At 45.0% G+C, this 25,379-nt stretch overlaps 1 protein-coding gene across 2 annotated transcripts in view; it reads right to left on the bottom strand.

The window, feature by feature from the left end:
- Positions 1-24,789, bottom strand: part of FRMD5 (FERM domain containing 5) — a 93,093-nt gene extending 68,304 nt beyond the window's left edge. Inside the window, exons 1-2 of one of the 2 annotated variants that reach the window (XM_040414369.1) lie at positions 24,688-24,789; positions 687-791 (exon numbers count right to left, since the gene is read on the bottom strand). In XM_040414369.1, the coding sequence (XP_040270303.1) occupies positions 687-791; positions 24,688-24,789 (207 nt within the window). The remainder of the gene's footprint in view (positions 1-686; positions 792-24,687) is intronic. The other variant, XM_040414370.1, reaches the window with a different exon arrangement.
- Positions 24,790-25,379: the final 590 nt, after the last annotated feature.

Genomic DNA, 25,379 nt, shown 5'->3' with positions numbered 1-25,379 from the left:
TGAGGGGGTCCGCAATTCGGTGCTGCGGTGCGGAACGAAGGCACGGAACCACACGGAAGCAATACGGCGTGCTTCCGTGGTGTTTCTGTACATGCCTCCGCACCGCAAAAACATGGTGAGCGCGATTACGTCATCAAAGGTCTTTTGGCAGGTTCTGAAAGAAGAAGAACGAAGACGATGCCGGCTGCGCGAACAACAGGATGAGGTGAGTTAATCTTTATTTATTTTTTAACCCCTCATGCCACATTTTACTTAGCATTCTGTATTAAGAATGCTATTATTTTCCCTTATAACCATGTTATAAGGGAAAATAATACAGTAAATTGACTTTTATCAATTTACTTACATCATCTCCTAGCAACCATGCGTGAAAATCGCACCACATCCGCACTTGCTTGCGGATGCTTGCGATTTTCACGCAGACTCATTCACTCCTATGGGGCCTGCATTGCGTGAAAAACGCAGAATATAGAACATGCTGCGATTTTCACGCAACGCACAAGTGATGCGATAAAATCACTGCTCATCTGAACAGCCCCATTGAAGTGAAAGGGTCCGGATTCAGTGCGGGTGCAATGCGTTCACCTCACGCATTGCACCCACACAGAATTCTCGCCCGTGTAAAAGGGGCCTAAGTATGGTACTTTTATAACATGTAATGCAACAACACAGGTTCCTTCTCTTACCCTCTGCTTGTCGGGATCTACATATCGGATTCCAAAGTAATCTTTCTCCAGCAGATTCAAGTGGTGGCAGAGGAGGTCAAACAGCTGCTGGCCCTTTGCATCTCTCTGCGAGAAAAAAGAACAATGGTATTTAACTAGGAAAATGACATCCTTAAGGCCTCATGCACACGGCCGTTCCGTGCATTGGGGACCGCAATTTGCAACATCCGTGCGGCGGCCGGGTTGGATCGAGACCTCTTGAATAGGTGTGGGCGTGATCCGTCCGCACCGCAAAAAAATAGAACATGGTCTATTTTTTTGCGGTGCGGAGGCACGGACAGAAACACCATGGAAGCACTCTGTAGTGCCTCCGTTCCACACCGCAGCATGCACACGACATGCACAAAATGAATAAACTGTGCTGCCGTTTTTTCACTGATTCTTTTCTGAGAAATGGACTTTAAAAACTGACCCATTCAATTATATAGGGGCAGTCGGTCAGTTAAAAACGGACAAGATAGAACATGTTCTATTTTTTGACATCCGTTATTTACTAGCTGTAAAAAAAAAAACTGCCGTGTGAATAACCCCATAGAGTAGACTACCATTGGTCTTAAAACAGAGGTGTTATGGTCGTTAATTAAACCTCCATCACATGTCTGTTTTTCACTATCGTGCACATGTAGCGTAACACAGGGTTCTGGTCCTAGCGGTCAGACCTCTAAGGAAACCACATTTATCACCCATCCTGTGTACAAAAGATAAATGTTGTTTGTGGGCCAACCCCTATAAGAGCCTAATCCTAAGGCCTCATGCACACAAATGTATTTTGTTTCCGTGCACGTTCCGTTTTTTTTTGCGGATTGGATGAGGACCCATTCATTTCAATGGGTCTGCAAAAAATGCGGACAGCACACCGTGTGCTGTCTGCATAAGTATGTCTGTTCCGTAGCCCCGCAAAAAAAAATAGAACATGTCCTATTCTTGTCCGTTTTGCGGACAAGGATAGGCATTGTTACAATGGATCCACCCAAAAAAATGGATGACATACGGATGTCATCCGTTTTTTGGGGCGGATCCACAATTTGCGGACCGCAAAACACATACGGTCGTGTGCATGTAGCCTAAACTGCCAGCAATTAGCTGGAGCAGAAAGGGGCTACAAAGACTCAGTGTGAACTGCGCAATGCTTCTTTTTCCTAGTGGTGCTGCTGCAGGGGAAGTGAACACTTGCTGCAGGGTTCCCCCACAGATTACAGCTGATTGCTGGGGATGCCATCAGCAGGATAACCTGCTATGCTACCCTCCAATATGTTCAGGGGGTGATTCAGACAGTGCAGCCATATAAAATTGTTGTCAACAGAATTCTGACGCCATTTACGTTTCAAGGAATTATTTATTGAAGGATTGATATAAAAAGTCATATCAGTATAGAATAAAAGATGTAAAGTAAAACACAAATAGGTGACAACATTATTGGGTGATATTCCTAAAGTCTAACAAATAACCCTAGGACTACCTTACACCTATTGTCCTACACCTCCTAAATCCTAAAACTTAAAGGGCTTCTGTCAGCCCACTAAACCGTTTTTTTTTTTTTGCTTAATAATAACCCCTACACAGCGATTTATCCATACATAAATCAAATAAGAATTTTGGTTCAGTAGAATTTGCTAAAACCCTATTTTTATAATATGTAAATTACCTTGCTACCAGCAAGTAGGGCGGCTACTTGCTGGTAGCAGCCGCATCCTCCGATGGCCCTGCCTGTTTTCATTCAATATCTGGCGCCTGCGCCACGGCCGTACCTATCTTCAATCGGCGCAGGCGCACTGAGAGGCGGCCACTCACTTGGCCGCTTCATCCTCAATGCGCCTGCGCCGGGTGTAGATGTGACGTCATCGGCGCAGGCGCATTGAGGATGAAGCGGCCAAGTGAGTGGCCGCCTCTCAGTGCGCCTGCGCCGATTGAAGATAGGTACGGCCGTGGCGCAGGCGCCAGATATTGAATGAAAACAGGCAGGGCCAGCGGAGAAAGATCCCGTCCGCTGGCCCTGTCAATCAACAAGCAGAGGGGGCGTCATTACCATCGGAGGATGCGGCTGCTACCAGCAAGTAGCCGCCCTACTTGCTGGTAGCAAGGTAATTTACATATTATAAAAATAGGGTTTTAGCAAATTCTACTGAACCAAAATTCTTATTTGACTTATGTATGGATAAATCGCAGTGTAGGGATTATTATTAAGCAAAAAAAAAAAAACGGTTTAGTGGGCTGACAGAAGCCCTTTAACCTTTAATGGTATAACTTAGAATATCTAACTTATAATATCTGACTATAGAATGTTTAAAATTGTCAGTAGTCTCAACCACTCATATATTGTATACGTTTGCTAGTGCTAGCCTCCTACCTAGGGTGGCCTATCTAGGGTGCAACATTGTTGCTTAAATGGCTGCGCGCTGCCAGTATGGATGCAAGCACAATGTTACAATCATTCCTATGTATGTTGGCTGAATAGCTGAATTAAAACTTGAGATTCACGCTGCCCCCCGTGTACCGGCGTCTTCAGGGGTTAGGGCAGAGTGTGAGCGTGTCTAAACTCGGCTGGATTATATCACTTGTGTTTGTGATGTCATTAATTAGAGGCCGGCCTGTGGGAGGACTTTCATCCGCATACCGGATGTTGATAGGCTGCCTCCCAGCTAGTGTTTCCGCCCACATTCGCTTTGCTTTCCGATTGGTGCGCGCCGCGTTTTGTCATCACAAAAACATGACGGGGGGCAGCGTAATCTCAAGTTGTAGAGCTATTCAGTAGAGCTATTCAGCCAACATACATATTCTAAGTTATACCATTAAAGGTTAAGTTTTAGGATTTAGGAGGTGTAGGACAATAGGTGTAAGGTAGTCCCAGGGACATTTGTTATGGATTATTGAATAAAACACAACATCCGAACACAATAAGGGAAGATACAGCTTTTGATATTCCTAATGTAGTACATATGTCAGTCAAACAGCAATATAAAAAAGGCCATTGTGTCACATAACCAAAGATATAGACAGTCTAATCCATTAGAGCTTCTGATGAATACCTCTCTCTAATATATACACCCGTTTATAAAGTAATGATGCAATAGCGAAAGTCTGTGGAGTATGGGGAGGACAGCCAGGGCTCCCAGAACTTTTCAAAAGCAGTAAATGCTTCCATACGGATAGCCGTGAGCCGCTCGTATAAGAGGATCCTATTAATCCCGTCTAGAACTGCCTGATAGCTAAGTGAGGAAGATCCCCATTTGAAAGCAATGTGGATTCTAGCTGCCATGAGTATAAATTGTCATAATTTAAATCTGGCATATGTTAGCCAAGAGGGTCTTTTCCCCAGAAGACGTAAAGGGAGTAATGTAGGGTAAGGGTCCATTCACACGTCCGTTGTTTCTTTCCTGATCTGTCCGTTTTTTTTCAGGACCCATTGAAAATGAATGGGTCCAGATCTGGTCCAGATCTGTTCCGCAAAAAACGGAACAGATCAGGAAAGAAACAACGGACGTGTGAATGGACCCTAAGTACAACCCAACACGGATGATAATAGGTTGCTTATTTGGCTCCAAAACCTCCTCACTGTCGGGCAGGTCCACCAGATGTGGAGCATTGTGCCCTCCTCATCACATCCCCGAAAGCATCTGGAAGATACCTCAGGGTAAATTCTGATGCCATTTACATCTGCCTGCTAATATAATTTTGCTGGCAACTGTAATAAGCTAGCGAAGCAAGGGTCACAAAAATTTACCCCTAGTTACCATGCTCTACTGCCTAAAAATCCTCCTTCGTAAAGCATGAAATACAGAATTTTCTATACATGGTTTACAGGACTTTTAAAAAGGGTCTTTACTTTAGATTTGTGAAGCACGACCACCGCAGCTGGATTGCAGGGTGGTCGTAACCTTTGGAAATAATCAGTGGTATAATGTGATGGAAAAATGAATCAAGACAGCAAAGAAGACAATATGGACGATCACAATCCATTAGTATTGGCATGGGTTGTCCTGCCATATATATTGATGACCTATTCTTAGGATAAGGGTTCATGCCCACGAACGTAAGGGCTCCGAGCGCGTTCTGTGGACCAAAAATTGCGGTCCGCAATGCACGGGCACCGACCGTGGGGAAGCCGCATGAGGATCGGGGACCCATTCACTTGAAAGGGGTCCGCGATCTGCATCCTATGGTCCGCACCGCAAAAAAGCAGTGCATGCACTACTTTTTTTGCGGTGTGGAGGCACTTACAGTAAACCCATGGAAGCACTCCGTAGTGCTTCCGTGGGCTTCCGATCCATGCCTCTGTTCCGCATCACCCGGATTGCGGACCCATTGAAGTGAATAGGTCCGTGATGCGGGATGCACACGGCCGGTGCCCGTGTATTGTGGACCCGCTGTATGCCGGCCGTGTGCATGAGCCCTAAGTCATCAATATCAGATCACTGGGGGTCTGACTTAGACACCCCCGCAGATCAGCTGTTTGAAGAGAAGACTGTGTTCCATGCGAGTGCTGCCTTCCCTTCATTGTTTACCTGCTCACCGCCACAACTGCAGCAGTGAGCAGGTGTAATTACAACGACGCCGTCCCATTCACTTCAGGTCATCAATGTAAATAAAGCGGACAACCCCTTTCTCTACATGATAGCTGCCATTTGCTGAAGTGAGACAACCCCTTTAAGAAGGAATTAGTTTGTCTATTTCCACATATTCATGATATAATACTGCTGTATATCCTTATAGATCAGGATACATGGTCACCCCCTCACACACATTTATCAGCTGATTTTTTTTACACTCTTTTTTTATATATATTTTTTTCTCGGGAATTAATAAATCCAGTCTAACATCTCAGGCAAAGCTCTACCATGACTAATACTAAGTACTCTGCTGCTATAACACATCTTTTAAAGCTCTTGAGGATTACGCAAGTAATAAAAAATAATGCAAGAAAAAATATATGAGTCAGGGCACAAGCTTCTCATCCCGAGAGAGGCACCATTACTGGAGATCACTCACATGCAGGGAGCTCCTCATTTACTGCTTATTATGGGTAAGCTGTGAGCTACTATTTATTTTGTTGCCTTTCATATATACTCAGGAACCACAGCTAATGAATTACTATGAGAAATACAGAAATACTAAGTCACGCAAATCGAAGACATGTCGCTAAGATCTGCAGAAGATCACATTTTCACGCACCTAGCTCCAATCTGTGGCATGTGGGAGGGGCATAAATGCCAGGTGTAAAGCAAAGCCTCAAACCTCAAAAATCAGATTAAATCGTGTGGGATGATTGTGCGATCAAGAAGTGAGTATCCAGTACTCAAGTATTAAACCCATTATTTCTTTATTCCAGCATCATTAAATCAACTCTAGTGGCATACTGAAAGGACAACTGTCAACGTGTTTCGATCATACAAACGATCTTAAAAGTGTACCGTATGTTTTCATAAAAAAAATCTATTTTAGCATATGTTACTGCTACTGCGGCATTGTGCATAACGCAATCTTTAGTTTCTTCATATACCATTGTTTTCCTTGAGTTTTTCCCTTAGTTACAGCTGTTTTAACCGCTGCAATATGAGGATCATCTCAAGATGGTTCCTCTGCCAGTTCTCTGAGGCCAAAACTGCCTTCACTTACTTCACATACACACTTGCTGTAGCCAGGAGCTTCCTGCCAGCAGCCAATCAGATTGAATTACCGACAGACACGCCTCCTCACCGTGAAGCCTAATGCAGGCATGCAATGCCCCTCTGTCTTCTGTTTATACTAAAGGGAAGACAGACAAGCCACAGCAATGGTCTTTTAGGAGACCAGTGGAAAGGAACAGGGGACAATATTGAAAGCTGTTATTATAAGGTAATTTCAGATCTTTTGACAATTATTGACAGACTAACTCAGGTATACATGCCTAGCTCTAATAAACTAGCAAATAAAAAAAATGACAGTTACACTTTAATTATGATGGTCATGATTAAGATCATGCCAGACGTTCATCATGCAACCTCTCTCAGAAGCCATTATGGTACACAGCAAGATGGCAGTGGAGGCTGAAACGATGTAAGTCCCACTTTTGTCTCAGATGCAATGATTGCCAGAGACTGGTCTGGAGACCACGTGGCCAATGATTTAATCTGTCACCAGCATTTCACTTTTTTAAACCTTCCCACAGCTCCCTAGCATGCCTACAGTTAATAAAAACGTTACCTCTGGCATCAATCCTGGACTTATAGAATCCTCAAAAACGATCTTTATAAGATATGCAAATGAGGGCTCGCAAGTGCCCAGGGCGGCGTTACTCTCTTAGGTGCCCTGCTTGCTCAGCCTTTTCATTGTGTCCCCCCGCCCCTTCCTACCCTCTGCCCGCCCATCCTTTCCCTCTGACCGCCTTTGTACTAACTTGTTATTCTGCCGATATCCCGCGCCTGCGCACTCATTCCTTTGGCCGGCGCATGCGCACTGCGATGCCCATTCCTTGTACCGCATCACAGTAACTATTGCGCATGCGCCGGCTAACGACGCGAAAACACAACAAAGGAGGCGGTTCATCGGCGTCGTTAGCCGGCGCATGCGCAATAGTTACTGTGATGCCGTACAAGGAATGGGCATCGCAGTGCGCATGCGCCGGCCAAAGGAATGAGTGCGCAGGCGCGGGATATCGGCAGAATAACAAGTTAGTACAAAGGCGGTCAGAGGGTAGGAATGGGCGGGGGGACGCAATGAAAAGGCTGAGCAAGCAGGGCACGTAAGAGAGTAACGCCGCCCCTGGGCACTTGCGAGCCCTCATTTGCATATCTTATAAAGATCGTTTTTGAGGGTTCTATGGGCCAGATATATCATTAGGCTAAGTCACTTTTGTGGAGTCAAAAAGTCGCAAAAAAATGCGCAAATCAAGATTTTGCGACTTTTTTGCGACTTTTTGAAGGCAAGCGCTAAGCACTCCAGTTTTGAGAAAATGGGCGTTTTGGCTTAAGCAAATGATTGGCAAGTCAAATTTACTATAGCGACTTTTTAAAAAAGTCGCAAAAAAGTCGCAAAAAAGTCCCAATTTCACTCCAGCGAGGACCATGCTTATCTTATGAGACTTTTTAATAGAACATGCGACTTTTTCATAAAAACGTGCGACTTTTTCATTAAGATGTGCGACTTTTGTAAAGCTGCTTACTGACGGATAAACTGCTACCGTCAAACCACATTTATTATAGTCTTAAAGGGCCGATCATAAATCTGACTTGGCTAAAACTGACTTTAGCCATATGTGAAAGTGGAGTGAGCTGTCAGAGTAATGATACATCTGGCCCTATAAGTCCAGGATTGATGCCAGAGGTAACGTTTTTATTAACTGTAAGCATGCAAGGGAGCTGTGGGAAGGGTTAAAAAAGTGAAATGCTGGTGACAGACTCCCTTTAAAGAGGCATTTACAAGGAAACATCATACTGGTCTTACTCCTGGAATTATGGTATGGGGTGGCATAATACATGGTGGCCAGACCTCTCTAAGTCTTCATTTCAGGTACACTAAAAGCTCGGAATTACATTGATTTGGTTGTGGAACTGTTGCTATGGCCATTTCTCCAGTGTCCCAAGAGCCATTTTTAAACAGGACCACTGTTGCGATGTATGTGCTATGCTTTCATTGTTTGCACATGTCCAACCTCGGCCTGTTTTCCAGATTTGAACCTGTGGTCTGCCTGCCTCGATCTTTAGGGCTCATGCACACAACCGTATGGCTTTTTCAGTGTTTTGCGGGCCATTTTTAATGGATCCGTTTTTCAGTTTTTTGTTTCAGTAGTGTTTCCGGTTCCGTTCCGTTTTTCCGTATGGCATATACAGTATACAGTAATTACATAGAAAAAATTGGGCTGGGCATAAAAATTCCAATAGATGGTTCCGCAAAAATGGAACGGATATGGAAAACATACGCAGTACATTCCGTATGTGTTCTGTTTTTTTTGCTGACCCATTGACTTGAATGAAGCCACGGAACATGATTTGCGGGCAATAATATGACATGTTCTATCTTTGAACGCAATGGAAATACGGAAACGGAATGCACACGGAGACACTTCTGTGTTTTTTTGCTGACCCATTGAAATGAATGGTTCAGTATAAGTAACGCATACTGAACTCAAAAAATGGCCAGTATACTGAACGCAAAAAACGTTCGTATGCATGAGCCCTTAGACTTTTTTCTGGCTGTCTGCCCTAAACCTAGCTTGTCCACTGACTACAGTTTGCCTGATCTCTCAGTGCTACGGTGTCTCTTGAGGGTCAGCTGCCACTCAATGGAGACTATTTTAAAATGTAGTGGTCTGGTGGTTCCTCTACAGTAGAGACCAGCTCCCTGTATAGGGGTGAAAGGGTGAAGACCGGGGGCCACTTGAATAACTACCTTAGGAGTAAACCTAAGCCAAATCTGCTCAGTGGCACAGTGGGTCCACATCCACTCCTCTAACACTTCTTATCATAACAGCAGTAACTGACGGACTTCAACTTAGGGCTCATGCACACAAACGTATTTTCTTTCCGTGTCCGTTCTGCTTTTTTTGCGGACTCTATGCGGAACCATTCATTTCAATGGGTCAGCAAAAAAAACGGAAGTTACTCCGTGTGCATTTCATTTCCGTATGTCCATATTTCCGTTCCGCAAAAAAATAGAACATGTCCTATTATTGTCCGTATTACGGACAAGGATAGTACTGTTCTATTAGGGGCCAGCTGTTCCGTTTTTGCAAAATATGGAATGCACACGGACGTCATCCGTATTTTTGCAGATCTGTTTTTTGCGGACCGCAAAATACATACAGTCGTGTGCATGAGGCCTTAATGTATATGGACAGTTTTAAAGATGCTGTCCAGTGCTGCAGTAACCAGCTACACAGTGGACACTGAAGCTACTTTGGAACAGTGGTCATGGGTGTGATGTGTCGGACCCCCACCAATCAGATATTGAATGCCTATCAGTACAAAAATCCTGGAAAAACCCTCTAAGCTGGATTCACATACAGCGATCTTTCTCTGTGCTTTCCTCCACCCAAGGGCTTGTTCACACGAACGTGTGCTGCCCATTGCCGTATTGCGGACCGCATTTGCGGATACGGGATACACGGGCACCATTCTGTGGCCATTCCGCATCACGGATGCAGACCCATTCAGTTCAATGGGTCCGCAAATCCGGAGATGCGAAATGGAAGCACTGAACGGAATACTACGGAAGCACTACGGAGTGCTTTCTGGGGTTCCGTGCTTCCGCACCGCAAAAAGATAGAACTTGCTCTATCTTTTTGCGGAACGGAAGGATCGTGGACCCATTCAAGTGAATGGATCTGCGATCCCCATGCGCCTGCCCCACGGACAGTGCCCGTGCATTGCGGACCGCAATTTGCGGTCCACAGCACAGGCACGGGGTTCACACGTTCGTGTGAACGAGCCCTAAATTACAGAAAAACCTATACACACAGTATTTTGTTTTTGTTTTGTTTTTTCTCAAAATGCACTACGCTCTAGCTATTTTTTTTTCTGGCATGTTTTCTCTATTGGACTTTGAAAATGCATAAAAAAAAACTTAGTTTTAGATGTTACACAAAATGTTCCGTATGGCCCGTTTTTTGCGGATCCGTTTTTTTTTGCGGATCCATTGTAATAATGGCTATCCTTGTTCGCAAACTAGAAAAAAATAGGACATGCACTATTTTTTTTGCAGAGCAACGGAACGGACATACTGATGCGGACAGCACACAGTGTGCTGTCCGCGTTTTTTGCGGACCCATTGAAATGAATCCGTCCGCATCCTATCCGCAAAAAAAACGGAACGGACATGGAAACAAACAACGTTGGTGTGCATGTAGCCTTACTGTGTACAGTCTATAAAGCAATGATCATTCACAGCTGATTACACAACTTATGCTGGTAAGTCAATTTTTAGAAATAAAATCTGATTGGGAAAAACAGGGGAAAATGATTTCTGGCTAGGCCTTGCTTGCCTCTCTCTCCCTATCAATTTCAGGCATGGGGCTCGCAGGCCCTGGGTTAAATTGAGCGGCTCTGATCTTATTGTGTGCTTGAGTGGGCTATAATCTCTTAGCAGGGAAATGGGAGATTGGAGTGAGCTGATGTGCGGCCTGTGGCTCTGCATTATTCACCTCACCTACTGCATGCACTATCAGGGGCTACCGATCCAATAGGCGTCACATACACAACCGCTACGTTGGGGTATCGTGCTGCCGCTGCCAGATGTGCAATGTTAGTTAACTAGAAATTCACAATCTCCTGGCATGTTGCTGTTTTTCCCTCGGTAATTTTAGAATATGCTGACTTTTTTCTTTCCCTTTTTAATACCAGGGTGACATTTTGGAGTATTTTGCTAACTGGTCATCTTCTTTCAGAGGAGGATCACCTGCTGGAAGATCGCTTTTCAATGGAATACTCGGAGGTTATGTCATGGTTATAAAATTATTTTAACCACTTCAGTAACAGGGTATTTTCCCTGTTAATGACCAGATATTTGACAAATTGCGACAGTCCCTGCCAGAATGTATGTTGTGGTCAAGATACATGGGGCTTTCTTTTTGTACCAACTTTATGCAGGGCTTTTTTGGTGGCATAAAGATTAAAGGAGCTTTCCATGATTTAAAAAAAAAAGTTAATTTGAGGAAATGCAAGAAAAAATATTACTCAACTGATAGATCCTGCTCTGCTCCAGTGCCACCGCATCGGAGGTCCTTGCCGGTCACCCAAAAGACCAGTGGAGCCAATCACTGACCTCACACATTGCTAACATCACCATTAGGCCTTCTACACACGAATATGTGCGCCCCGCGGTCGTGCTGCGGCCCGTGGTCGTCCGTGGGGCAGCCGCAGCGGATCGTGGACCCATTCACTTTAATGGGTCCGCGATCCGGCCGTTTCGTAAAAAGATAGGACACGTTCGTGTGCAGGAGGCCTTAAGGACAGTGATTGGCAGCCATGAGCTATATCATCATGGCAGGAACATCAACAAAGACCAGTGAGGAGCGGCATGGGATTTATCAGGTGAGTCATTTTATTTCTTTAATTTTATTGCACCGCATATCAAAAATGTCATTTATACTGTTTAACTTTTTATTAGTACAAAAGTGCACTTCGCTTTAGCCATTTTGATATATGGACAACACATTTTTATTTGTTTACTGGGTTTTTTATGTAATTATTTTAACAGTTTTATGCATTGTAATTTTTTTTTTACACGTGATCATACGAGACCTTTTGGGGACGCTGAAAAGGGGTTTTTCACAATATTTGAACCGATGATCTATCCTCTGGATAGGTCATCAGTATTTGATTGGTGGGGGTCTGACACGCGGGACCCCTGCAGGTTAGCTGTTTGAAAGGGCACTGGTGCTCCTGTGAGTGTTGCTGCCTTCTCTTTGCTCACCATGCACAGCGCCATACATTTGTATAGCGGCTGTGCTTGGTATTGTAGCTTTGCACCATTCACTTCAATGGGGCTGAGCTGCTGCTAAGCCACGTGACCGATAAACATGAGGTCACTGGCCTAGGCTAAGCTGAGAGAAGGCCGCGGCACTACTGTGAGCGCTGGTGCCGTCTCAGACAGCTGATCGGAGGGGGTCCCGGGTGTCAGACCTCCACTGATCAGACTGATGACCTATCCAGGATTTCTTGTACTGAACTCAAAGCATCATCATGGGAATTCAGTACAAGAGATCCGCCATCAGATATGAACTGACTGCATCAAAAAACACTATGATACAGTTCAGTAAAAACGCGGCTCATTTTTCCCGGGCCAATCACTTTCACTCGTTTTGTGCTCCAAAATATGTTTCTATGCCCACTGAAATGCCTGGGAGACCAATGCTTTAAAGACATTCTGTGGTCTACAAAAAAAAGTAAAAAAGAAATAAAAAGTACACAATGGGGACACTTATTATACTGAAATACACCTATATTAGGCATTTTTTAGGCGCAGATGCAGGCACAACAGTTAGTTGCGCTGCTATCTGAAACTTCGCCCCGCTCACGCCTGGTCTACAATTGTGGGTGTGGCGGGGAAGGGGACGAGCCAGCCGGCATTTTCTTTGCCTGTTTTAGGTGTAAAAAATGGTCTAATTGTAGGACAGCTCGGAAGCTGTTTTACATTTAGAACTGGCGCTGGGTCCACCAAAAATATGGAGAGGCCTGCGTCTCTTCATAACTTCGGCGGATCCTCCGCCAGCTATTGGGGCTTTATTAAGATCGGCGTCTAAAAAGCTGGTCTTAATAAATGTGCCCCAATATTTTTTTTACCCCAAACTCGTATTGGATCCATAAAGATAGGGTAGAAATATGCATAATATAGCATGCAATGGGACATGTCACTCTTTTCACAGAATCTTTGAGGGAAAAAACACCGTTTTATGGGTCAGTGAAACACAGATTTCATACAGGAGCACATGTCATGCCACGTAAATAATACAGGGATTTACCCTACACACGTGGAAATCCACACAGCACCATCATCTCATATATATATAATAATGGTGAATTTCTGTGAATAATATGCGCCTGTGCTAGAATTATGAGACATATTATGTGCAATATAATGTTCGCTAATACTTGTAATGAGATGATAGTGATCGGAGCGGCTCTCAACCTCTGCAGCAGAATGACAGCTATATCTTAATTTTGTGAGCAAATTTACCCTTTAAAACAGCATTTGCTTTAGCAGATACCCCCAGAGACGTTACACAAAAAGAAAGAGTGATGAAAGAACACAGATTTCTCATCAAGCCATTTAATTTCTTTATTCCCTGAGCTCTGGTTTACTAGAGTCTCTCTCTGCCTGTTCCAGCTATAGATCCCCCTCCTTCCCTCCACAGCTCTTAATAGAATTCACCCTAATTCCTGTGATAACGCACAAGCACATGTCAGCCTTATTATCACCCCATACCTTCTCCAGCCGCAACTTCTCACCCGCCACCCCCGTCTTCAGAAGGGAAAATTCTATGGTCCTCTAAGACAACGACATTCATAAAGAACAACTGCACTGGTACAGATCCCTTTAATAAAGCATCTTGCAGGAATCTTAAGGGTTGTGTTGGCGCGGATTTTGGTTCAGATTCTGTACCAAAAAAGTGCCAAAAACACATGCAATTCCTATTGCATTTTTTTCCCGCTTGCAGTTTTAAAAACCACACCACAAAAAAGGTCCGTTATAGATGGGGATTCCGCACGGAATCTGCATCCAGAGTTCCCATTGAAAATGGGCAAGATAAAAAAAGCACATCAAAACCACATAAAAAAGTGTAAAAAATCAAAGTGCCACATTTTCCCTTGTACTCCTAGTCTCAGACAGTGGGGTGACCAGCTTTTTTCTTCCCCCATTGTCTTTCCAACACGTGGCAGTGGCTCTAGGGTTCTGTTCACAGGGCCCATACTTCTAGTTCTCGTACTTCCAGGTACCAACCATGTTACCAACATCTTCTGATGATATCACCATGCACACTATTCAAATGGGATGGGATCCAAGCGAAAAGACACTGCCTGGTGATTGAGGTGCATACCTTTCCTGGCTCAGTTAGTGAATTCCTATTGAGTCCCCTCTCCTCATGCTTCGTTTTATCCCTGATTTTGTTGTATGGTGTTTATTGTCCTTCTTTTGATTTGCGTCTATGTTTGTGGCTCGCCCTCATCCACCTGACCCTTCGTTCTCACCTTGGCTATATACAACTGTGGCCTTGGAACTCCCCTACAGATTCCTGTATAGAAGCTAAAGGGTGAATACCAGGTCCCTTAGTTTCCACACTTTGAGTTAGCCAGCAGCCAAATGTAGCTTAAAGTCCACTTCCTCCATCACCCAATACGTGACACGTAACACCACGGAGAAAAACTGTACCAACTAAAAAGCTTCATGACCTGGAAAACAGATTGACATTTCCTCTCTGACTCCTTTCAACCACCCAGCAGATGCAAGAGCATTTCTGACATTTGCTTCCCAATGCACAGTATTCTGCAAGCCACACATAAAGTGCATGTTATAACATGGTAAGTGAGCTGCACCAAATATTCCACGTTCCAATTTTAATACAATATTCACCATATAGTATATAGAGAAGAGGATATCCTGCTCCTCTATCTTTATTAGTCAAATGCACAGAAGCAGCAGCATGAAGACCATTGTACAGCAGTACTGAACAGTACATCTGTGAATCCAGGACGGGAGTGAGATAGTAAACTCACTACAGCTAGCAGAAGGACTCTGTGTCTGTGCCTCTTTCTGCAGCTACTCCATCCTTCACCTTCTCCGTAGACCTCTATAGGCTGAAGTTGTACTCTGATTTCTCAGTCAACTGCTAATCCATGTTCAGTGAATTAAGCGTACGCAATCAGTTCAGGTAGTGGGGGAGCAGGAGAGGAGTCAGATAAGTGAAGAAAGAGGCGTTTTCTGTAATAAGATGAATTACAAAGTTTCTTATCTTTACCGGTACTATTCATTTATGAAAAAAATATTATGCAAGAGAACCACCTCGCTAGCGCCACCTTTTGGAAGTGGCTCCCTATGAGTTAAAGTCTGACCTTTTAACAAGCCTTGGAACGTGACAAGGGAAAATAGTCAAGTCAAATATCGAAACAACATCTATTCTTTACATGGGGTCACCAAATAAAAGACAATAGCATTTTATTGCAAAACGGCTCATCTAGAATCTAAACAATTAATTATAAATTAATTGCCGCTTCTGTTAAATGAGGAATTCATTTACTTTAGCACAGGTAACTTGTAGCTCACAAGTGTATGATGTCTTACCATTCCCAGGTGTACAGTTCTTTAGCTTTACTACATGGACTTGTTATGATCAGATGTCCCAAAAACAAGTACATTAGATCCTCCAGGGCTGTAAGTTGCATTATTAGATACGGTAATTTGACCCACTTCACCAAGACTATAAATATGCATTAGGTCTCATTAATATTCACTATTACATGGTGAGGGGATCTGTGCACACTGGCTCAAACAGGAGGACAGGCAGGGATCCCCTCACAATGCTCCTATGGGTTGACTTATACAGACTGATGCCATTGGTGACAAAGGATAAAGAGGGGAGAAAGAAAAAGGAAGTGGCTTTAGACCTAAGTAATAATGGAAAACCTTTAAAAACATAAATTATTATGGACCCAAAGACAATACTTCCAGGGGAGAGTACCTCCAAATGTCATGAATCCTGTCACCTATAAAATGGGACACACTAGGAGGTACAGTATAGTCACATACAATTATCTTGGTGCCATAACTTTTTTTGTTATAGATCCCAAACGCGGCCATGTTCTCATCTTCTTCATGTTATGACTTGACCTATCTCTCAATTATACAGGACCTCAAATCACTATAATAAACCAAGGGGGGGGGTCTCCAACACACATGTAATTCCAGCAGTTTTACAGGTTCTGAGGAAAGGTCATCAAAAACCGATCAGTGGGGTCCGCCCCATCGCACCCCCAACCCTCTGTAGCCTCTTTATAGTATACAAAGCACAACGTCATATATTATATAATGCCTGACCTTGATATTGCATCTCCATACCATTTATGTAAATGGTACTGAGCTGCACCAAGGGAATGGACATTACAGACCATGAATTGGTCTGCAATGCTCAACAAATGCTGCACCCCATTCCAACAGGAGATCGGCAGGGGTCCCAGGAGTCAGACCCCTAGTGATCAATCCTGAGGTTAGGTCATTAGGTGAAAATCATCTAGGCAATCACTGCTATATCTATTCACAACCTACAGTAAGTGACAATTTGTGATTGCAGAAAGAGTTAATAAATCACAAGCTCCTTATATCCTTCAATATAAATAATAGTGTACCAATCAATATACGGTAGCTGTAGTACTGCAATGGAAACCACACGTTACAGCTGAAGAGGATTTATTGGGCTCTGGTCACAACTGAACTGTGGTACTGCAATTCTATTTTGTACACTATAAAAAGAGGCTGAAAAAGAAAAAAAAAACCACTGATATCAGACTGCATTTACATTCTGCAGTTGAGCTGCATTGTGCCTGGTAAGCTGTGAGGAGGCCACGGCGCTCACCAGAGTCAGACCTTCATCGATCTCATACTGATGACCTATGCTGAGGATGGGGCCATCAACATGAAAAAATAAAAACTTTCAAATAATTCTACTGACAAAATGAAGAAAAGAACTGCACAATTTTAGATTCACAAGCGGCTGTAGGTCCTGATATTGCGAGCAAAACCAGCTAATCATACAGCAATGTTCCAAAATTTGGCAAAAAGCATTAAAGTAAGAGTGATGGTGTTCCTACAGCAAAATGCTGTCCATATACCTCTGCCCAGGAATGATATACCCCCTACCTCAGGAAGCTGAAGGATATACACATGTAATGAACTGTGGAACAGTCAGAACTCTGTAGATATTTTCGAAGCTGAGCCAAATTGTGTTAGAAAACCTCTCATTGTGCCCATTATAATGTTAGACTAGATAGAATACAGGGCATTCATCAGTCACAAAGCGTCATTCAGTCACTGGAGACGCCACTGGGAGAAAAGGGTTTTGTGCGGCAGACAAAGTGATCATACTCAAGAACAGCCAATAGGGAGATTGGAGGAATTCTGATAGCATTATAGACATGGCCAGAGATATGAAACTCAAGTCGTTTTTTAAAGAAAATCAAGTAATAAATAGGCTAAAAGACAAATAAGATCCTTCATTTCTGGGCGAAGACTGGGAGGGTCTCATATCTGCTGACCAAATCTGAAAGGGAGACGAGATCCCTCAGACACTAAAACACACACACAATTAGGGAATTACACCTAGGGGGTAAAAATAATACAATGAAAAATAATAGCATCGAAAAAAAAGCCTATATACAGGTGGTAATTATGGTTAAAGTCATATTTGCCAACCCTCTGAGCAGGGCTGTGGTGTTGGCCAAAGTTCTTCTGAGGCCTCATGCACACGACCGTTGTTGTGGTCCGCATCCGAGCCGCATTTTTTGGATATAACTGGAGAATACTGTTATACACTTAGTAATTGTAAGAAATCTCAGAAAAAGTTAGAAAAGCTATAAATGTGTGTCCTGGAAATGCAGAGAATCATGTGCAAGTCTAAATGGGAAGAACAGAAACGTAAAAAGTGGAGGCGCTATATTCAGTGCTGCCATAGAGGAGTTGTCTGGGAAGAACTTCTCACAGGTGCCTGCAGCCTCCGCTATGGAAAGCTTCCTACCTCCCTTGCTATACACAGCTCCGGTCCTGGCCGCTGGCTCCCATGTGTCCATCTTCAGGTCCGTGGCTTGTTTACTTCCTCTCCGACAAGATCATCTGCTCCGCTGCAGCCTATGACTGGTGTCCACAGGAGACACATCACCGCTGGAGCCAGCAGATAATCGCGTGCTGGGGACAGATTAAACAAGCAGACCAGAAGATGGACACACGGGAGCCGGCATGTGGGACCAGAGCATCAGGAAGCAGGTAAGTTTGATTCATTCTATAACAGAGTCAGGCTGCGGGCTCCAGGACAGCCCCTTTAATGCTGTCTTCCTGTTCTGTCTAGCAGCCCTGAGATGACTACAGGCATGCCAAGAGGCTTTAGAGGAGGAACTTACTATTGAGCATGTGCAGCACAGTTTCATAGGCCATTGGAGCAGCATGAAATAGTATAAGAGACAGGGGAGGTGAGAATTGACAGGAGAGAACACAGGAGAAGTGAGAAATGATTATCTATCACCACTAGAGCACCCTGCTTATCATTGTTTATAGTAAAAGGACAGAAGAGGGGAGAACTGATTATCTATCACCACTAGAACACCATGCTCATCACTGTTTATAGTAAGAGGACAAAAGAGGGGAGAACTGATTATCTATCACCACTAGAGCACCCTGCTTATCACGGTTTATACTATAAGGACAGGAGAGGGGGGAACTGATTATCTATCACCACTAGAACACCCTGCTTATCACTGATTATAGTATAAGGACAGGTGAGTACAGGAGAGGTGAGAACTCATTATCTATCACCACCAGAACACCCTGCTTATCACTGTTTATAGTATAAGGACATGAGAGAACACAGGAGGTAACTGATTATTACCACTAGAACACCCTGCTTATCACTGTTTATAGTATAAGGGAAGGAGAGATCACAGGAGAGATGAGAACTGATTATGTATCACCACTAGAACATCCTGCCTATCACTGTTTATAGTATAAGATACAGGAGGGAACACAGGAGAGATGAGAACTGATTATCTATCACCACTAGAGCACCCTGCTTATCACTGATCATAGTATAAGGGACAGAAGAGCACAGGAGAGGTGACAACTGATTATCTATCACCACTAGAACACCCTGCTTATCACTGTTTATAATATAAGAGGAGGAGAGAACATGGGAGAGATAAGAAATGATTATCTATTGCCACTATAATAGCCTGCTTATCACTGATTTTGATAAATAAGGGCTTTAGATTGATAGAACATAAAATATATTTATGATTAGGATTTCTAAACTTATATGAAAGTTAGTGAATTAATTGCACAATATAAATAACGTAATATTTTTAAGCTGAATTTGGAGTCAGTACGACTCCTACTCTACCTAAAACTAATTTTGACTCCAACTTCACAGCGCTGCCTCTGAGAGGTCTTTCTCCAAAATTAGTTTATCTCCCATATTGCCGGCATGGCAGATACAACTCCAGAGCATTCACTGACCATTCCCACTGGACAAAAACACTTTCCTAATATCTGCTTATAGATAGATCAGTACCAAGAGGTGGCGGTCAGGCTCCGGCATGTGGGGAGCTCATTCCTAGCCAAATTCCAAATGCAAATAGCACACTTGAAATGAACTCTGGACCTTTTATCTGCTCATTGTAATTGGGATAATGAGGGAATAACACACACCTGGCCATGGAACAGCTGAGAAGCCAATTGTCCCATTACTTTTGGTTCCTTAACAAGTGGGAGGTACATATGCAAACTGTTGTAATTTCTGCACCGTTCATCTGATTTGGATGTAAATACCCTCAAATTAAAGCTGACAGTCTGCAGTTAAAGCACATTTTGTTTGTTTCATTTCAAATCCATTGTGGTGGCGTATAGAGCCAAAAATGTTACAATTTTGTCGGTGTCCCAATATTTATGGACCTGACTGTATTTCTAAAATCATTTTTTAAACGAAATAAAACCACACAGCCCTATAGGACAGGTATTCTGCGGACATGCTAGCGGTGATCTAGCCGTGCATGTCCGCATCTCTATAACCTAAAACGAGGTGACAGAATCCTTTTAAAGTTTCCCCCGAATCCTGTCCTAGGCCTCTCAACTAAGTTAAGCCAGTACTCTCTACTCTGCACTGATAAGGGGCAATCACCCCGAAACAGCTGTCTGCAGATGAGATGCTGGCTTATTTATTATCCAAGTCATGTCTCAAGCTCTGTTTAAAAAGTTAAACATTGACTTATAGGATAGCTGCCTTACATCTGGTGACCTTAGAAGCAGAGCTTGATAAGAGTTCAGTTGCATACCCTCTTCCCTGTCATGGATAGTTACAATGGGAACCTCCATGTCTTTGTAACTACATACAATAACATCACTATAGACGTCCTGTCATCGCTGATCTATACGTGGCCGCATACTGCCAAGTCATAATTATGGTGTCTATGAGGATATTCTAAATCTGATGGTAATGAGACCCAGCTGACTGGAAAATGGACCTCACAACCATCATCCGTCACTAGACGTAATTGTCACAATCATAACAAAGGGCGCAGATTTGATTTCTTTTGTGAGTCAATAATAAATGTAATTAAATGGTATTCCAACAATAGTGTTTTATGACATGCTGATAGAAGATGCCATAAAACACTGATGGGCCGTCTGCTGGGACCCTCCTGGGCTACTGGTGGACACCAGGCCATGCATGCTCAGTCGCTCTCTACTGAAATGAATGCAGGGTTTTGGACTGTTCATCTCTGCGACTACTTACCGCAGGACTGTAAGACTATGCTGTCCTTTGTAAGAGCAGCATCGTATACGGACAGGATCGCTCTTCTTCAACATGTGTCTGATGGATTCGTGAGGGGAATGCTCTAATCATTGATTGACAGCTGGCTGCTGTATATCTGCATACATAACAACCCATCGATCACCGATGAGAGGGGCGGAGGAGGTGAGGAAGGCACTCCCATCATGAAGTCATCAGACTGAGTCCCGCTTCCCTTGCATCCACCGTAGCTACACCCCTGATCCTGGACAACTCTTGGGTTTTCTGTTGGCTATGAAAGTTTCTCTGCTCCGGAAAACTGCGAAGGAACGCAGGACTAAAATAACACTTCAGAATCAGAGGAGGTTCCAGCAGCCGGACCTCTACCAGTCATAAAATAATGGTATATTCTAGCAATATGGCATGACTTTACTACATATGTATCTGGCGGTGCAACACAACTGGGCGCCCGAGTCTTACTGGATGGTACTGGGTGCAATCAGTATCATTCACTTGGCGTTATGCGACTGTATGCAAGAACAGGTATAACACACAAATGTCCTGCAATAAAAGCTGTAAGGGCTCATCCAGACGACCGTATCTAATTTTGCGTTCTGCAAACTGCGGATCTGTAAAAAACACGGATACGGGCAACATGCGGAACGGCCAGCCCTATGATAAAAATGCAGACAGTACACGGTGTGCTGTCCACATCTTTGCAGCCCCATTGAAGTGAATGGGTTCCACAAATTTGGGTGCGGACACAAATATACGGTCATCTGAATGAGCCCTAAATGACATAAATGACAGTCACATAAAGGCATAAAAATATAGCAGCAATATCGAAAATATAGTGTCTGTAATTCACATTATGATGGGTATTCCCAGTGCTGAGCATCAGTTACCGGTGAAAATCTCTACCTGTCACTACCACTAGGGGGATCCACTCAGCCTGAGGCTCCTACTGATGGGGAGTACATCTACTAGAATACTGCCCCCTGCAGTCAGGGATGGAGAGTACCTCTACTAGAATACTGCACCCTGCAGTCAGGGATGGAGAGTACATCTACTAGAATACTGCCCCCTGCAGTCAGGGATGGAGAGTACCTCTACTAGAATACTGCCCCCTGCAGTCAGGGATGGAGAGTACCTCTACAAGAATACTGCCCCCTGCAGTCAGGGATGGGGAGTACATCTACTAGAATACTGCCCCTGCATTCAGGGATGGAGAGTACATCTGTTAGAATACTGCCCCCTGCAGTCAGAGACGGAGAGTACATATACTAGAATACTGCCCCCTGCAGTCAGAGACGGAGAGTACCTCTACTAGAATACTGCCCCCTGCAGTCAGGGATGGAGAGTACATCTGTTAGAATACTGCCCACTGCAGTCAGGGATGAAGAGTACCTCTACTAGAATACTGCCCCCTGCAGTCAGGGATGGAGAGTACCTCTACTAGAATACTGCCCCCTGCAGTCAGGGATGGAGAGTACCTCTACAAGAATACTGCCCCCTGCAGTCAGGGATGGGGAGTACATCTACTAGAATACTGCCCCTGCATTCAGGGATGGAGAGTACATCTGTTAGAATACTGCCCCCTGCAGTCAGAGACGGAGAGTACTACATATACTAGAATACTGCCCCCTGCAGTCAGGGATGGAGAGTACCTCTACTAGAATACTGCCCCTGCATTCAGGGATGGAGAGTACATCTGTTAGAATACTGCCCCCTGCAGTCAGAGACGGAGAGTACTACATATACTAGAATACTGCCCCCTGCAGTCAGGGATGGAGAGTACCTCTACTAGAATACTGCCCCCTGCAGTCAGGGATGGAGAGTACATCTGTTAGAATACTGCCCCCTGCAGTCAGGGATGAAGAGTACCTCTGTTAGAATACTGCCCCCTGCAGTCAGGGATGGAGAGTACCTCTACTAGAATACTGCCCCCTGCAGTCAGGGATGGAGAGTACATCTGCTAGAATACTGCCCCCTGCAGTCAGGGATGGAGAGTACATCTGTTAGAATACTGCCCCCTGCAGTCAGGGATGGAGAGTACCTCTGTTAGAATACTGCCCCCCGCAGTCAGGGATGGAGAGTACATCTGTTAGAATACTGCCCCCCGCAGTCAGGGATGGAGAGTACATCTGTTAGAATACTGCCCCCCGCAGTCAGGGATGGAGAGTACATCTACTAGAATACTGCCCCCCGCAGTCAGGGATGGAGAGTACATGTACTAGAATACTGCCCCCCGCAGTCAGGGATGGAGAGTACATCTGTTATAATACTGCCCCCTGCAGTCAGGGATGGAGAGTACATGTACTAGAATACTGCCCCTGCAGTCAGGGATGGAGAGTACATCTACTAGAATACTGCCCCCTGCAGTCAGGGATGGAGAGTACATCTGTTAGAATACTGCCCCCCGCAGTCAGTGATGGAAAGTACATCTGCTAGAATACTGCCCCCTGCAGTCAGTGATGGAGAGTACATCTGCTAGAATACTGCCCCTGCAGTCAGGGATGGAGAGTACATCTGTTAGAATACTGCCCCCTGCAGTGAGGGATGGAGAGTACATCTGTTAGAATACTGCCCCCCGCAGTCAGGGATGGAGAGTACATCTGTTAGAATACTGCCCCCTGCAGTCAGGGATGGAGAGTACATGTACTAGAATACTGCCCCTGCAGTCAGGGATGGAGAGTACATCTACTAGAATACTGCCCCCTGCAGTGAGGGATGGAGAGTACATCTGTTAGAATACTGCCCCCCGCAGTCAGGGATGGAGAGTACATCTGTTAGAATACTGCCCCCTGCAGTCAGGGATGGAGAGTACATGTACTAGAATACTGCCCCTGCAGTCAGGGATGGAGAGTACATCTACTAGAATACTGCCCCCTGCAGTCAGGGATGGAGAGTACATCTGTTAGAATACTGCCCCCCGCAGTCAGTGATGGAGAGTACATCTGCTAGAATACTGCCCCCTGCAGTCAGTGATGGAGAGTACATCTGTTAGAATACTGCCCCCTGCAGTCAGGGATGGAGAGTACATCTGTTAGAATACTGCCCCCCGCAGTCAGGGATGGAGAGAACATCTGTTAGAATACTGCCCCCTGCAGTCAGGGATGGAGAGTACCTCTACTAGAATACTGCCCGCCACAGTCAGGGATGGAGAGTACATCTGTTAGAATACTGCCCCCTGCAGTCAGGGATGGAGAGTACATCTGTTAGAATACTGCCCCCCGCAGTCAGGGATGGAGAGAACATCTGTTAGAATACTGCCCCCTGCAGTCAGTGATGGAGAGTACCTCTACTAGAATACTGCCCCCCGCAGTCAGGGATGGAGAGAACATCTGTTAGAATACTGCCCCCCGCAGTCAGTGATGGAGAGTACATCTACTAGAATATTGCCCCCTGCAGTCAGGGATGGAGAGTACATGTACTAGAATACTGCCCCTGCAGTCAGGGATGGAGAGTACATCTGTTAGAATATTGCCCCCCGCAGTCAGGGATGGAGAGTACATCTGCTAGAATGCTGCCCCCTGCAGTCAGGCATGGAGAGTACATCTGCTAGAATACTGCCCCCTGCAGTCAGGGATGGAGAGTACATCTGCTAGAATGCTGCCCCCTGCAGTCAGGGATGGAGAGTACATCTGTTAGAATACTGAATACTGCCCCCCGCAGTCAGGGACCCCCGAGAACAAGGTGCACAGACCACCCATGAATGAGAATTGGAAGGGACCCGGAGCCCCACACTGTGTACCCGCTGCACAGAATAAGTGCACAGACAGCATGGCACGGTGCATTGTGTGCCAGTCTCCCGCACACACCAGTGGAGCCCGCAGCAGCACCAGTCTGTACCACACAAGGTGGCTGGACCAGGGATGCAATACATGGCGTGTCACACCTGCAGCACGAGGTGACCCGCACAGACACGGAATAGGCCCACCAGTGCCCTGCCTGTCCTTCGTGTCCCCCTCGCCACCATCCAGTCCCCCAGCTCCCTCCTGTCACCTGCACGTTACACGTATACTCCGAGTCGTCCAGCAGCCTCACGGTGCACACACACGGGAGATCCAGACTGCGGTTGCTTCCGCTCATTAGGCGACTTAACATCATCCCGAAACCGGGCAGACAACGGGTACACACCCGCTCCGGGTCACAGTGCGCCCGCCGGGCTGTGCTGCAGACACAGCCCGCCTCTACAATCTAGCTGACCAATCAAAAAAGCTTAAAATGTGATTGATGGCTAAAGAGCCAATAGGAGAACAGAATGGGGAGAGAACGAAGCCCTCTCCGCTAATTGGTGAAAAAGGCGGGAAGGGGGCGTGGTTTTGCATCCCCATCATCGCTTCAATAATTGTTGGTACCCAAAGAGCACAGTGACACTGAGCTATGAGTGCGGCCAGTCACAGGGCTGTGTGCACGGGGTCCAGCCTGGAAACGCTCGGCAGACATACAGGGCACATTATCATACACTTTAATATATAATTACCCTGTACCTATCCAGCAAATGTCACTATGAAAGGACATATCTGTGTCCCAGACTCCCCCCTCCCCCAGGGGGCACTGCCTGGGGAAAATGTTACATGGGGCCCAACTCCTCACTGAGGGATAGAGTGAGGGATCTGACATAATGCTGCTCCCTGTAGTCAGGGATGGAGTATACGACATAATGCTGCCCCCTGTAGTCAGAGATGGAGTAT

The sequence above is a fragment of the Bufo bufo genome, chromosome 1 (genome assembly GCF_905171765.1).
Source record: "Bufo bufo chromosome 1, aBufBuf1.1, whole genome shotgun sequence".
Lineage (NCBI taxonomy): Eukaryota > Metazoa > Chordata > Amphibia > Anura > Bufonidae > Bufo > Bufo bufo.
This window is presented reverse-complemented; position numbering and strand designations above follow the sequence as displayed.